This window comes from Phoxinus phoxinus, assembly GCF_949152265.1.
Source record: "Phoxinus phoxinus genome assembly, chromosome: 10".
NCBI lineage: Eukaryota > Metazoa > Chordata > Actinopteri > Cypriniformes > Leuciscidae > Phoxinus > Phoxinus phoxinus.
In genome coordinates, this window is record NC_136885.1 from 24,718,631 (window position 1) to 24,734,162 (window position 15,532).

Below are 15,532 nucleotides of genomic sequence, written 5' to 3' on the forward strand. Positions count from 1 at the left end.
AACTCACTATTTCATTATACTAAATTAGGATGGTCGCTAGTAAACGGTTTGGGGCTGTGTGATTTCTTGTGGTGCCATCAGCCACTCAACATTGTCATGATGTAATTTCCTGCGACTCCAGAGCGAGAAGGCATTTCTGGCACAGATGATTGATTGGCTCAAACACTTTTGCTGTCCCATGAGCAACAATGACAGATTTTATTAACTTTAGTGCCATGCAGATTCAGGCTATGTAGTAGATTGAGTTATTCAGAGGGTCTTTTCTGGGCCTCTGAAGTGAGCTTGAATCAAAGCATCGGAGCTCAGCTGCATTGTAAGGGCTGGAATGTGTGAGCACAGTGGCCTGATCGCATTCTGTGTGTGTGATAAAGAGAGAGCCATTCCATCACTGAAAGCTGATGTTCTACAGAAATGTGTGATTGACAGGTCACACACACAACACACACACACACACACACACACACACACACACACACACACACACACACACACACACACACACACACACACACACACACACACACACACACACACACACACACACACACACACACACACACACACAGTGGGAGCTATCCTCCTGGAAGTGAATGGACCAGCTTTGTAATTGTCAGTTGGGGTTTAGCTCACATGTTTGTGATGGACAGTGTCAATTGTTTGAAATTGGTTTTTAAAAAGCTTGCGTGTTTTAGTGTTTTAGATATTAGTATTATGTGTATTATAAATTACTTATTTAATAATTATTAAAATATAATAATAATATAATATTGTTGCTATTATTATATATTTAAAACTACAGCAATGAAAACAATAATGCATGTTTAATTTAATAATAATTATACAATAATAATAAATTTTAGCTTAAAATAAAATAAATGTTTAATTTATAATACATATTATGATTATATTCAACATTTATTGTTTTACTTTTATATTGTAATATTAAATTGAAATATAGTAATGAAAGCAGTAATAATAACTGTTGATATTATTATTATTATTTAGGTGAATTTCTCCCCAAAAGTATGTACCCTCTAGCACTTTTGATATTTCCTGATTTATTTGTTTTTGCCTTAAAGCAGCAACTGTGGCTTAACCAGTTGCGTGAGTTTGGGGCGGGACTACCTGTTAGTCCGAACAGTAGTAGATGGAAAACCGTTTAAGAAACGTGTTTTAAAATGTTTGTGATCCTGTTTGGTGTTGCTACTTGCTAGTGGAACGCAGAACGCAGCGTTATACTTCCTGTAGACTCAGTAACACTCATTTGTTGTTGCACAGCTCATTTTGCGCACCGGTACACTACTTGGTGGGATTTTCAGTGCTCATTAGGTTTCATGAGATTTTACATGTTTGTGTATTTGTAGACCTTGTGAAGTGTGAGGTGGGGGGGCACTCGCTGCTCCTGCCTCCCCCAGCGTGAGCCCCCTCAGTGGGTGGGTGAGGCTGTGGATTCCCCCGGGTCAGTCCCGCCGCTGGACGCTGGATCCATTCATCTGCCAGAGATCTTTTCTTCTCCACTACAAAGCAACACTGCTCCCCTGACAGCAGCTCCCCTGCTGCGCAGTATTTATCTATTGTGTTTAGTTAGACTCATCTGTGCTCCCTCTCCCTCTTACTCTCTTTCTCATTCTCTCTCTTTCCTTCCACTTCGTCTGATCAACAACAGTGCACAAAAACAAAAATAAATCTCCAAACACTCGTGTTAAATATCAGATTGGCTGGGTGCATATTGAAGGCTGGCATTTCAAGCGAGGTCCCTTTTGTCCCTCTGTGTTGTGCAGCTATTGTATTAGTTCAGAGAGTAGGTGCGGACTAATGTGTCTCTCTCTCTCGCTCTCTCTCTCTCTCTGTCTTTCTCTGCGTGAGGTTTATTTTGGAGCTCTGTTCAGGAGTGAAGACAGACAGCCCCCCCTTCTTGTCGAGCTCTTAAGTGCACTGTTTATTAGTGCTGCTGTATTGGCGAATAATAACCCACATACAGGATTTGTACTTTTCTGCTCTGGGTGTTACAATGTTGTGTTACAATATTACTAATTACATTACATCGTTATTTTTTATGAAACATAATATGTTACTTTTTCTCACATTTGGTTGACTGAGATTTTCTCTCTTTCTAAGTGGAAGTCTAATTGGCTGTTTATCCTATAAACATTGTTTGAATGCAATAATATATGGGGTATAGTAAAAGTTTATTAGCTTAAGGACAGCAAATTCATAGCTTCTCTGAGGCAACACCCAAATTCTGTTAATTTAGCGAACACAAATAACAAAGCATTCAGGTTTATTAGTATTTTTAAAACATGTGCCATAACTCTGTATCACTGATTCGTATGAAACTTTGTGCACTTTAAATATGAGGAAGGGAGAGGGTTACTATTGTGTTTGTCAGTATATTATATATTTTATATTAGGGCTGCACGATATTGGAAAAAAACATAAAAACATTTTTCTGCGATATATATTGTGATATGAAAACAATTTCACCAGACCATTTGAATAGCTCTATTTGTAAAGAATTAATCATTGTAGGGTTATTTTGTAGGAGAGTGCATCTGAGAGTGCATTAATTATTAAAATAATAAACAAATTAAAAGCATATTTAGATACAACAGAACAACGATGCAAATGGAACAAGCTGTGCTTTATGTTTTTCAGGTAAATCTAACTATTCAGGTACAGATATTGAATAATCAAATGTAAAATTACACCGCATAGTCTTCACTGTATACATTTTATATAATTAATTTATATACAATATTAAATACAATTTATCTTTGTTAAAGGTTCAAAGGTAATTTTCTCTTTATTTTGTTGTTTGATTAAAGGTACAATATGTAAGAATTTTGTAATAAAATATCCAAAAATCACTTGCACAGTGTATATTTTCTTGCAGTTTTGTACTTACAGTATCCCAAAAGTTCCCAAACATTTTTAGTTTCAGAGAAATTCCTATTTAAAATAATTGGCCGTCCCGGAAAACCTGTTTACTTGTCGCCTGTCAATGACGTAATATCCGTGTTATCCCTGGTTTCCGCCATAGACAGTATATAAGATGGACACAGCGACCCCATAGACTTCAACGGAGAAAAGTGAAGCCCATTTGAAGCACTCACTTCCTGATCGCCAGGCGAACTGCGCAGGCTCAAGATGAGCTTGAACACGTGAGCAACGTGTCTGACAGCTGTCAGTCTTCTAGTAGCTGTGCGGAGAGAAATCTGAATCATTCCCTTCCGAATCTCGCAGAGACGGAGAGCGTGAGCATTAGCTGTCCATGAGCTAGCAGCAGGATCAACTTTATCACTCTCTGTGGGCTACTCCCTTCACTTTATCGGACTTAATGCCTCCACGTCCCCCCGATTGCCTGCGAGCTTCTCCGCCGGTCTATACGGTAATTTCTCTACAGTGCGACAGAGAGTCGCGTGAGTTATGACGCAATCGTTAGCCTATTTTTACAAAAACGGCTTCTACGGGGCCATGACGTAAGGTACAAGGTAATGGAGCCTTTTATACATTGTCGAGTTTCTTTAGAAATAAATAATGGACAAATGGAGTCTTTGGACGCCTCAGATGTAAAGTTATTCGCTGTCAAAGTGACGCAAAAATGAATGGGAGTCAATGGAATGCTAACAGCAGGTGAAGTTCTGCTACAATGGCGGCGCCCGCGGAGGCTTCAGTTTCCGGCGGATGGATTACCCCCTTGGTTTCCGCTCATAGTACTGCCGTAGTAACCACGGTGACAGACATGGACAACTGCGTAGTGCGTAACGTCTAGCTGCACGCTGTTGTTTCGTTCAAACATTTTGGACCATTACAAGCAGACTTGGGGGGGAAAAAGGAGAACTAAAACGAGGATCAATATCAGCGTGGCGTTTTCGAGATCCAATATATAATGCACGGACCCAATATATAATGTACAATGCATTCATTTTCTTGTTTACAACACATTAACGGCTGTGTTTACGAGGACACTCTCCGAGACGGGTATTTTAACTTTGACTTTTGTGTGTACGTGTCCGTTCAAGCTCAAAAGAAAGAGAAAAGAGACCTGAATTCGGTGTTCACGTGCTGGGTGGCTCCATGACCCGCACAGAAAAGAGTGCGCAAATTCAGTCTTCTTGCACTTGAAGTTTAAACTGACCGGACTTAAAAACACGTGCAAGTGATAAACTTTCACTCTATGATGGTTAAACTTTGCCGAATCGGAACCGATCAACTACGATCTATACTTGGCAACCGCATCCTGCGTGCGATGTGACTGTCGCGGATGCTCACATCGCGATATCGATGCTGAAACGATACATCGTGCAGCCCTATTTTATACATACAGTATATTATAGTAGTATAATAAATTACATTTATTAAATAAAAACATTGCAAGTTATTTATTAAAAAAATATTTAAAATAAGTAACATAATTACCTAATGCTCATTACTTTTAACACGGCTACCAAAAACACTGTTGGCTAAAGCTAAACAACACCTCTCTCATTCTTCTATGATTAACAGGTTCCTGTAGTTTCTTTTGATTTGTGAAACATTTAATGAAGGCATCACAACCAGGAAGCAGTGAAAGTTAAGGTTTGTTTGACGTGTTGTTCTGTGGCAGAAACAGTGTGAAAGATGTTGTGCAAAAAAAGGTGGAAAATAAGGTGTTTTAAAAGATGCCTGCGTTCACGTGAAGACATTAGAGAGAGAGAGAGAGAGAGAGAGAGATGAAAAATAATTTAAAACGTATCATGTGAAATGGGTGAAGGTGCTTCAGGAATGCTTTTGTCATGCATAAATAATGAGTAATTTTTATTTATTTAAATCAGAATCATCCAAATGCAAAGATATCAAGATTTTTACAAAATATTTTCAGCCATATATATTTACTTTATTAAACTGTACTTGCCTTATTCCCTTACAGGCACTATGTAAATGCTTTTACTTTTTTTTTTAAAGTGAATGATACATTCCAGTTATTTTCATGATCTCTCTCAAATATACTCTATTTTCCTACTATACTTGTCTTTTTGTTTTGTCTTTTTGTTTTCCTGCCTTAACCTCAGGATTATGTCAACTTATTCTTTGGTAAACCATTTGTATCTCTGATGAATTTGGTCATTTCTGCAACATTAACAACCACCACTTTTCAACCTTCAAATGGTTTACTTAACTTTCTCTGCACACCAAAGCTATTTTAGTCTCTTTTGGTCCTCTTCACGTGTTAATTTTGGACCCCTAGTAACCTCCACTGTCTCAATTACAGTTCAAAGATGCATAAATACAGCCTAAGGCAATATTATAGACTGGATTAAAGAACGTCTGATTGTGAGATTGTTCTGAACTCTCAGCTCTGCTCATATACGAAATCTCCACTCTTCATTTTCTGAGATTTGTCCTGCTATAAACTGCTTAAATTACTTTATATATGTGCGGAACAGCTTGTTTGGACCATTGCACCTCAGAGAATTAGCCATTCATACACATCGATCGTGTATTGTTACTTTTGAGTTTAAAAGGCAGGTTTTCTGGAAGGATTTTGGAAAAGGAAAATTAAATAATTATACAAAGGGATAGTCTGAAGAATCAAAAGAGCGAAAAATATTAAAACAAGCGTTTTCTTCCTACATTTCTCTCTCTCTCTCTCTGTGTGTATCTGCTTGAGTGAAGGTACATTTCAGTCAGCCTGATCTCCTCTCACTCACAGCACAATGAGAGCTGTGCCCATAATGGCTGCTGGAATATCAAGCTACGGGGGGAAATGAGAAAGCAGCATCTTATGGGCTCATTCATCAAGAACTAATTGAGGCCTGGGTACACTCAAGTGCTGATAAAAATGGAGGAGTGTGAGTGTGTGTGTGTGTGTGTATGTGAGTGTGTTTTCTTTTGTGTTGTCAGCTGGAATGCGAGTGTGCGCATTGCCAGTGAAGAGTAGAGGAATTCTGCTCCACAAGAGATGTTTTCCTGGTGGAAGTGACTGCGTGTGTGGTGAGCAGAGGATGCGAGCAGAGGACCAATGAGGTTGTTGGGGGGTGCGTGGGTAGCTCTGCATACTAAACGGGTCGGGGGCTACGGAGGGAGCAAGGGGAGGGTGGGGGGCAGCATTAGACCTGCTTCACTGGACCTCTCATCTGGGGCTGGAGCTATTGTGCTACACTCCACCTCGCTGTATTGATTCCACCAGGCGGGAATTCTGCGCCTCTCTCTTTTTCTCTGTCTTTCCCTCCCTGTTCCCTCCTTTTTACACTCTCATTTGCTCTCTGCCACCTTTTCCTTTTTCCCTTTCTCTTTCTATTTACCTGTTTCGCTCTCTTTCTGCACCACTCGGCCCGTTTTTTTCCTCCTCCAGGGCCGTTTGACAGCAAGTCTTTGGAGCCTGAAGGATCATGTACACACACATCACCTTTAGCCACCTTTCAGTCGATGCTTATTGATTTTGATATCACAATGAAATATATTATTTTCCCTGCGCTGGCACTCTTGATCCTTTTCTTCCTCCATCCCTCTCTTTTCAGTCTAATGTAATCAAGAGCCAAAACTGTTCCACGTTCTTCCGACTCAATCAAATGTACCTGCCTCTCGAGTATGCGCGTTTGTATGAACGTGTGAAGCGAGGCGACGCGTCAGGTGCATGTGTGTGTGCATGTGTGTGTGCATGTGCTAATGTGTAAAAAATTATTTTTGGGGTTTTAACAGAAAAATTATTTAAAAATGCTACCATTAAAACATGTTAATTGGTTAACTGCCACCATATGGTGAAAAATAGAAAATTTTAAATCATGATTTTGGAAGATCTATCTATCTATCTATCTATCTATCTATCTATCTATCTATCTATCTATCTATCTATCTATCTATCTATCTATCTATCTATCTATCTATCTATCTATCTATCATCTATCTATAATATTTATCCTTGTGCTAGTGGTTTTGCATGCACATGGCTGTACACACTTGCTTCTCTCAGGTTTATGTGCTAATGTGTCTGTGTAGAGTGAACATTTGTGATGCTTGTGTGGGTCTGTAGAGAAGGTGTGTGTGCATGCTAATATTTTTCTGTAGGTTTGTGTCTGCTTGTATGTGAAGTGATTGTTTGTGTGTGAACAGCTTCAGTTTTTCCATCACTAGGTCTATTATGTCTTGAATTTGATATTGATCTGATTTGATATGATGTCAATACGATATTGACTTCAAGTCCTTTTCTTTTCAGAAGAGGTGAGTGTATTCATACATATGAATAAGCATGTAATTTAATAAGCTTTTGGCAATTGTGTCATTTCAAGTTAAAAATGAAAAAGCAAAGCAAACAATCCTTACTTTAATAACTAGTGACGCTCATTACTGTTGCAATTGTGTATTGTTACACATCATAATTTTATGCACAAGGGATAGATTAATGAACAGATTAATCAGCTAATGGTTAGAGAGAGAGTGAGGCATTTTAGTTTCACAATGTCTGTGTAGTAGGAGATCACACAAACATAATTGGTGTGTAATGGAATTTAGATTTTTGATGATCCTTCTGGTGATGATTACACAGTTTCTAGCATGTATGTAACACCATTTACCTTAAACTTATAAACAAGTGATGTAGCATTTGCTTATGTTAATATACTATTTATTAATAGCAAGTCAAAGTCTTAAGTTTAAATATTTTTTTAAATTGCATCAAGTAAATTGCATCAAGTGTATATATATATATATATATATATATATATATACAAGCATATTACATGCAGCTTTTGTTTATTTTTTATTAAAATTTTCTTTATTGTTCTTCTTTATTAAGTATTGCCTTGTTCAGTTTTTTTATGTGACCAGTTTTTGATGAGTTGTGTAATCTCTAATTATTCTTTTAATTTCCAGTTTGATCCATTCAGGACGATTTGTGGACGGTTGCATATACAACTCATTGATAGTCTCTAGGAGGCCTCCTGTCATGTGACTTTTCACCTGTACAGTGAGCTTAAGGTAAGCTGGCTCACTCTGAAACTTTATCCACTGATGTCGCTGTAGAATGTGGGTGTATATACAGTATATATATATAGATATAGATATATATACATACATATTTACACACACACACACACACACACACACACACACACACACACACACACACACACACACACACACACACACACACACACACACACACACACACATATATACATATATATGCATACATATGTGTGTATATATATATATATTATTTATTTATTTTTCCAAGGGGGGAAGTGGAGTCTTTTCCCCTCGGAGAGAACACCCCGACACACACACGCATACTTGCATTGATTTGCCAACCTGCTGTCACTGCTTGTCTGTACCGTATCTCTTAGCTACAAATCATGATTCAGAACAGGATCGGTACACACAAAGACACCCAGCGCAGAGACTCAGTGGTGTCAGTGGGAGGTGTGTCGTCTTAAGCTAACCTCCGCCCTTCAGGATATGACACTGGAAGACAAAGTGGGATTATCTTTTTTTTCTGATCTTCTGTTGCAAAGCCCGAACAAAATAGCAGCTAAAGATAAATAGTAGAATGTTAGATACACATTTAAATTTTAACGTTTTCATTTGCACATTGGAAGTAATACTGACACATGTAGCTGAATGGATATGGGCTGTAAGGAATCAGATAAGCATACTGTATATCATAATGTGTTCCACAGAATTTTCCAATTGATGATGTATTGATTTCACGATTTTGCTAATTTGTCACTGTTTAGTCATATGATTAAGTATTAGCAAGGAACCTTGAAATTTATCAAAAGTAAAAATTAAAACATTTATAATGTTACAAAAGATTTCAAATGATTCCTGTTCTATTGAACTTTCTATTAATCAAATATTTATTTCAACATTTATAATAATAAGATCATGCGACACTGGAGTTATGGCTGGTGAAAATTTAGTTTTGCCATCACATGAATAAATTACATTGTAAAATATTAAAATAGGAAATGGTTGTGTTGAATTATAATAATATATCCACAATTTTACTGTATTTTGATCAAATAAATAAAGTCTAGGTGAGTAAAAGAGACTTTGAAAATCATAAAAAAATACATTTCCACAACAAAACCTTTGAACAGTAGTGTATTTCCTGATATACTGAATGTTTATTTCTCTTCATTTTATTTAATGAGGATAATGTGCCAATTTGGTTTAAAAAATAATCTTATTTCATTATTTTCTTTGGACAAAAGTCTTACTAATACTAATTACGATAATAAACAATTCGAGCCTCTGGACTACATCACTGAAGTGTGATTGTGTATGTTCACATTCGCTTTCACAGCTCATTGGCTGTGTTGTGTTTTGGTCAAAATGACACTCGCCGGCCACGTAAAAATTCTTGTGACGGAGGTGAGCGTCGGAGTCAGCATTTTTTTTTCCTTCTCTGTTCTTTCCTCCTTCCTCCCCCCCGCTGTTTAATCCATCCAGCTGCTGTCACGGCAGGGGAGCAGCCAATCTATCACGCCATCGAGACACATTCTTCTCACCTGCTCTGTGCCGGCACCGTGCCGTACCGGCCCTTTAATGAACAGCCAACATGATCCCGGCTGACAAGCAGGAAATGGATGCAATAAAGATTGTTTCTGCATGCTCTTTGCATTCCTGATAAATCACCTTACTGTTCGACAGACACCAGCCAGCGCCGCACACAAATCTGATTTCACGCAGAGAGAGACACTGAAGGAAGGGGCATCGGGCCAGGAGGGGTCAGTTCAATTTAAATGCAGGCTGGACACGGAGCCCGTGCGACTGGTGATTGTGTGTGTGTGGCGGGAAGCCCTGTGTGATGGACCCGTGACATACCTCGCACCTCACCTCATTTCTTTGGACGCTGCGGGCAGCTGCACACACACACACCCGCAGCTTCAAGTCCAGGAGAGGGGTTTATTCAGTCAAGCAGACCTGCTCTGCCCACTAGAACGCTTTACTCTCTGCAGTTCTGCGGATGATACAGTCACACGCCGGCCCTGCAACCTTGGACACTGCACTGTAATGAAAGATGAAAGCAGACTAGGGGCACATAGGGCGGAGAGAAGAACAGGGAGGGGGCGTGAGGTGTGGGGATGGAGTGAGAGATGAGGAAGAGATGCAGATCTCTGGGCGGGTAATTTATGATCTAATCTTATGCAGCCCGTGCCTGCTGTAAGTCACACTAGGGAGGGAGAGAGAGAGAAGTGGTGTCTAAAGAAGTAAGGTTGTAGAGTTTCTGAATCTTGAAACTGAAAGGTTTAAATGGATACTGGAGCCTAAGAATGAGTCATTAACTCTTTTAAATGTAGCAGACAGAGCCATTTAGATTAGGTGCTAAATAAATCGCCGTGTATTTTTAGTTACTAACTTACTTGCCTTATTGTTACCCTATTTACTTCCTTAATGCATGTTCTGTGTATCAAAATGTAGCTACTAACTTTGTTCTCATTTGAAATGACTTTCCTTTTCAGCTGACATCATCAAGCCCTCTCATTTTTTAACCACCCCCCTACGATTAAACTTTTTAAGATCCAATCACTTTCTTAATGGATCTTGAATGATCTTTTTTTGAATATTTCACACAGAAGTAAAATGGGATCTGGGAGATTTTTTTCAAAATAAAAATAATGATTTATATATATACACACACACAGACACACACATTTTTAACTTCGACGTGGGAACATGAAATGTCAACATTCTCTATTTGTGAATAATTTCCGTAATTTTCCCCCAGATATTTCATTTAAAAAAAATATATTTATATATATGTTTTGTAATCTTCCATCTTCCATTCATTGTTTATCTAAAATATTTTTGTAATCTTCCCTTAAAAAAAAAAAATAAAAAAATCTGTCATGTCACAGACCTGCCATATAAAGACACTTATTCATGATCCAATCAATTCCCAGTATATTAAATCAGGAATACATCACATTACGGAAGTACTGTAAAATGTCTTGTGACCGCTGTTTCATCTTGTCAAAAGGGTTAAAGAACCGCCCTCGGAGGACTGCGTTTTTCAGATTTTGTGTCACCTCAGTGCCACAGTACGCCTCCATCTCCACTGTTTACGTAGCGCACCAAATGCAGTTTTCTTTATGATTGTTTGTCATATGGAGAAAGGAAAAAGAGACACAGTGTTCTTTGTCTTCCTCAGAGTGCTGTTCTCTTGAGGAGCATTCAAGGAAATTGATATTGGCAGCACTGCAGTGTGTGTAACGGCAGCCATATCGACTGTGTGTGAGTGTGTGTCAGCGACTGGCAAGGTGGCGTGGGAGTCATTGCCACACTCTAGGGGCCTGGAGCTCATTTGAATGCATCCCGACACTATGACACCCCCCTTCACTGCTCACACACGCACACACAGTACTCCCTCTACCTGTTTGGGCTGCAATCATTTGCATGAAATAAGATGGAAATGGAGCCCTTATTTATTTCAGCAGAAATGAACTGTATTATTAAGGGCACCATTGTGCAAAGCACCGGCCGCTATGATAATACATTACCCTGGCTATTTCTGGAGCGCTCCAGTCACACATACTAGCTAATTTACTCCATTCTCTACTCATACCGCTACTTTGAGGGGCTGCCGCTTGGGTGGATTCATTGGAGTGTGTATATGTGTGTGTATATGGCTGCTTGTAGTGTTGAAACAATTCTTGTTCGTGTGTGTGGGCCGCGCCAACATGTATGAGTGTGTGAATTATGCATTTCTGCTGTCTGTTTGAACTGAAATCATCTCTAATTCAGTGACATCACTCTTCTTATCAGCCAATAGGGTTTTTCTTTTCACCTATGTGGCCTGTGAACAGGAAGAGCACACTCACCATTTCCTGTTGTTGTTCCTCCTGCTCATTAATGCTGACTGTTCTGTCCACTGCAGGAATGGTTTCAATAGTACACTGGCTGAACCCTGAACTCTTGGTGGATGTTTCTCAACCCATGATCTGACATAGAACTGGCTTCCTTTACCTCTGATGTGCAGGTATGCAGTCCATCACTAGATATGTTTCCATGCAAGTTGTTTATTTTTTCACGCATCTTTGCGTTTCAATCCAGCATTTTTTTTCCAGACTCAAACTTTGCATAAAAATACATGAATGTTTTTGTTTTAGACCAGGGGTTGCGATTTATGTGACTCCAGGGGCAACAGTTGGCATGCAAGCTATTAAAGCAAGAGAGATTCATTTTAAATGCATTTATTTTATTTAGCCGTTTAATTTAGAAATGTTGATTTCCTCATATTTACATGTCAATTTGGCATGTAAATCCTATTAAGGTAACGAATATCAGTTCTCAAGGAAGTGATATAATTACCTATTAAACCAGATATGTTAATATTAAGGTATCTAGCTATAAACATGCTGACATTATAACTAGATTTGACTTATTCTGCAAGATTCTCTTTAAACTGCTGCTTCGCCGTGTCAGTGACCTGAAAGAGAAAACTGACCATAGAAGAATGGCTGCAGCGTTGAGAATATGGTGCATACTTGGTTGCGTTCTAACACATTTAACATACCCGCTGTTTATGCACACGCATATATGCTCACACACTGATTTGTGGCTGTTCATTCCTTTAAAGCCTTTCTAATGGAGTTTATTAGCATCTGAACAACATTTTAGAGCATATGAAATCTGTCCTTTTTGAAGGGTTGGCACTTTTCAATCTGGATCTGGAAAAATAGTCTTATTAGAGGTCTATTAAGCTGAGAACTCACATACACATTCACAAAGAGTTTGAAAAACATTACTTGATATTTTCCAAGTGAAATATAAGACATATGTGATGTGATGTACTAATCTCTGGCTGACAGAAACCGCATCAACTTTTAAAGACATAATCTGCTCTTATACAGCTATTGGGCTTGTCTCATTTGATGTTCTTATTCGGTAGATTCTCCCCCCCCCCCCCCCCCCCCCTCATCTGTGTGTCACATTTGTGCACACTAGTTCACATAAATGTATGTGTGTGTGTGTGTGTGTGTGTGTGTGTGTGTGTGTGTGTGTGTGTGTGTGCGCGCGCATGTGGTTGCATTCAACTTTTGCCATGTGTTTTGGAAAAGAAAAAAAATCTTTGCTCATGAACGACACTTTCACTGTATTGATGTTTCTTTGGCCCTTTCAACCTCTCTGCAAAATTCAGCCAATATTAAGTTATTACCATTGATCAGAGGCAATGGCAGATCTCAATGTGAAGACCATTGGATTAGATGACACACAGCTAAACACCAAAGTCTTTACGCTTTCAAATGGAATATCTGGCTCGTAATTACTGTAATAGCCTAAAGCCTATACTAATGTACTGAGGTTTTTAATTGTGGGTGGACTGTTTACATGTAGTACATGTTGTTGTAAAAGGGTGCCTTGCCAATGCTTCCTTTTGTATTTCCTGCAATAATTTACTAATTTGTAATTTTGATGCTGCTGCTTTTTGAATGCACTTACTACAGGGACAATCTGAAGCAACCTGAGGTTATGTGCATTGCTCAAGGGTGTTACCGTGATATTAATGGATCAAATCCATGCGGATTTTGAATCTACGGTCTGTCGGTAACTTCTAGATCTTATCCACTAAGCTAGCCACACAACCCATTTAGATACAATATATAAATTAGGGCTTGAAGTTAACACATGCAATGAATTGTTTATGTTTAACAGAACATTATTTATTATTATAATGTCATCAAACCTCAAGAAACATAAAAACACCCACAAATTAAACAATAAGTTTAAAGTGTATATTATGATAAATTGTATTATTATTTATTATTTTTAATTAATAATTACTTAAATAAATACCTTATATAAATATGTGTGTGTGTGTGTATATATATATATATATATATATATATATATATATATATATATATATATAAATTGAACGTCAAATTGGTTGCTTTTTTGTTGTAGTAATATAATTTTTTTTGTTTTTTTGTTGTTGTTGTTATTATTATTATTTGACTTGTGGTGGTTGATGAGAGATCCCCTGATATGATTATTATTTTTATGATTATGATTAAGTGCTTTGGGTGTACAGTAGTACATATGAAAAGCGCTTTATAAATGCCTCATTCATTCATTCATTATAGCTAAACAAATTAATTCAAGTGCAGAATACAATAAAACTAATAAGATTATTATAATTTGGCCCCAATAACTATGATTTATTACCAATAATATTGCATTTTCTATCCTATAGAAATTAATTAAGCTTTAAGCATTTTGAGTTGACATGAAATTTATTCATAATATAATATAGTATAAAAAGATATTTTATATATACTATATTAATTTATATACACATTTAATATTTTACTGCACACCCCGAATATAGATATAATTTATTTGTACATACTTGTATATAGATGTATATCTGTGTACATATCACATTTATGCACACTCAGAGGCATTAATTTGATAACAGTTAGGCCATGTTTATCAATAATGCCATAAGTAAAGTGCTTATATCAATGTGCATGCATAGTCGTTGCTTTATACATGAGCGTAGTGATGGATCGTGCCAGCTCTGTGTTTACCTAGTTGGTGATTTGGATGTGCTCGTGGCAGAGGCGTGGAGTAGGCCAGGATGGATGAGGTTTCCAGGGTTGAGTGAGTACACATGGTCCTCATGCACTCCATCATGGCCCTAGCTGCAGCTCATCGCCCCCCAGAGGCCAACACTAGTTCTGCTAATGCGTTTCTTAATTACACAAACGTATGAAATTGTCATTACAGCACAATACGTCACTTAGCGGGTTGGGGTATTCATGTTCACTTAGTTTGCAGTTAAAGCATACTCAAGAATTTAATAATTGTGACTTTAATTGTCAGCAGTTGTGAAAGTGTGATTGTACTGTTTGACATTAATAGGTGTAAAGTAAAAAAAAAAAAAACGAAGTCCGTACAGGCTGTGCTCTATAGTATAGACTATTCATAGTGTGAGTTTTAGCAGCGGCCCTGCTCTCAGCCATTAGAGTGTGATTGTATCATAGTGCGTAATGTGTTCTAGAAGGAGCTTGAGAGAGATTTGATGTGTGTGTGCGTGTGTGTGTGTGTGGTTTGTGTATGTGTGTGGCGGTAAGGGACAGGAGGGGCAGAGCAGAAATCAAATCACTTAATTGCTGCATTTTTCATCTCCATCTTTTGTTTTATGGCAGAGCGGGGCTCTAGAGTAGCCGCATGTGATTCATGGTTGTCAGGCAAGCAGTGAGCAGTGCCATCCCTCACCAGGCAGCGCCGGCCCTGCACCACACCAGCGCTATTACCCAGATGAATATGACTGCTCTGCTTCTTACTCCCCAAAGCCCACACACCCAAAGAGCTAATGCTAACGCTGAGCACAGCTACTGGGACAACAAACTGTGTGTGACAGAGGAATGAACAGAAAGACAGAGAGAAATAAAGAATGTGGGGATGGCAGAAAGACTAATTAAGACATTTCATGACTAGATTTGATGCGTGTACAAATAGGATGATTCGTTTTTAGGATATAAAACAGATAGTTCTGGTCCTTGATTTGACGCAATTTTTTGACGCGATTTTGACTCTTTGA

General features: G+C 38.2%; 1 protein-coding gene across 5 annotated transcripts in view; it reads left to right on the forward strand.

The window, feature by feature from the left end:
* Positions 1-15,532, forward strand: part of LOC307005097 (uncharacterized protein) — a 155,371-nt gene that overhangs the window by 60,505 nt on the left and 79,334 nt on the right. For 4 of the 5 annotated variants that reach the window (XR_013799216.1, XR_013799217.1, XR_013799218.1 and 1 more), the window contains exons 3-4: positions 7,852-7,956; positions 11,861-11,962. Coding sequence is in view for 1 of the 5 variants with exons in the window: in XM_079624906.1 (XP_079481032.1) it covers positions 1,365-1,373 (9 nt within the window). In the remaining 4 variants the exon portion in view is untranslated. Of the gene's footprint in view, positions 1-1,364; positions 1,922-7,851; positions 7,957-11,860; positions 11,963-15,532 lie in introns of those variants that run through there. The other variant, XM_079624906.1, reaches the window with a different exon arrangement.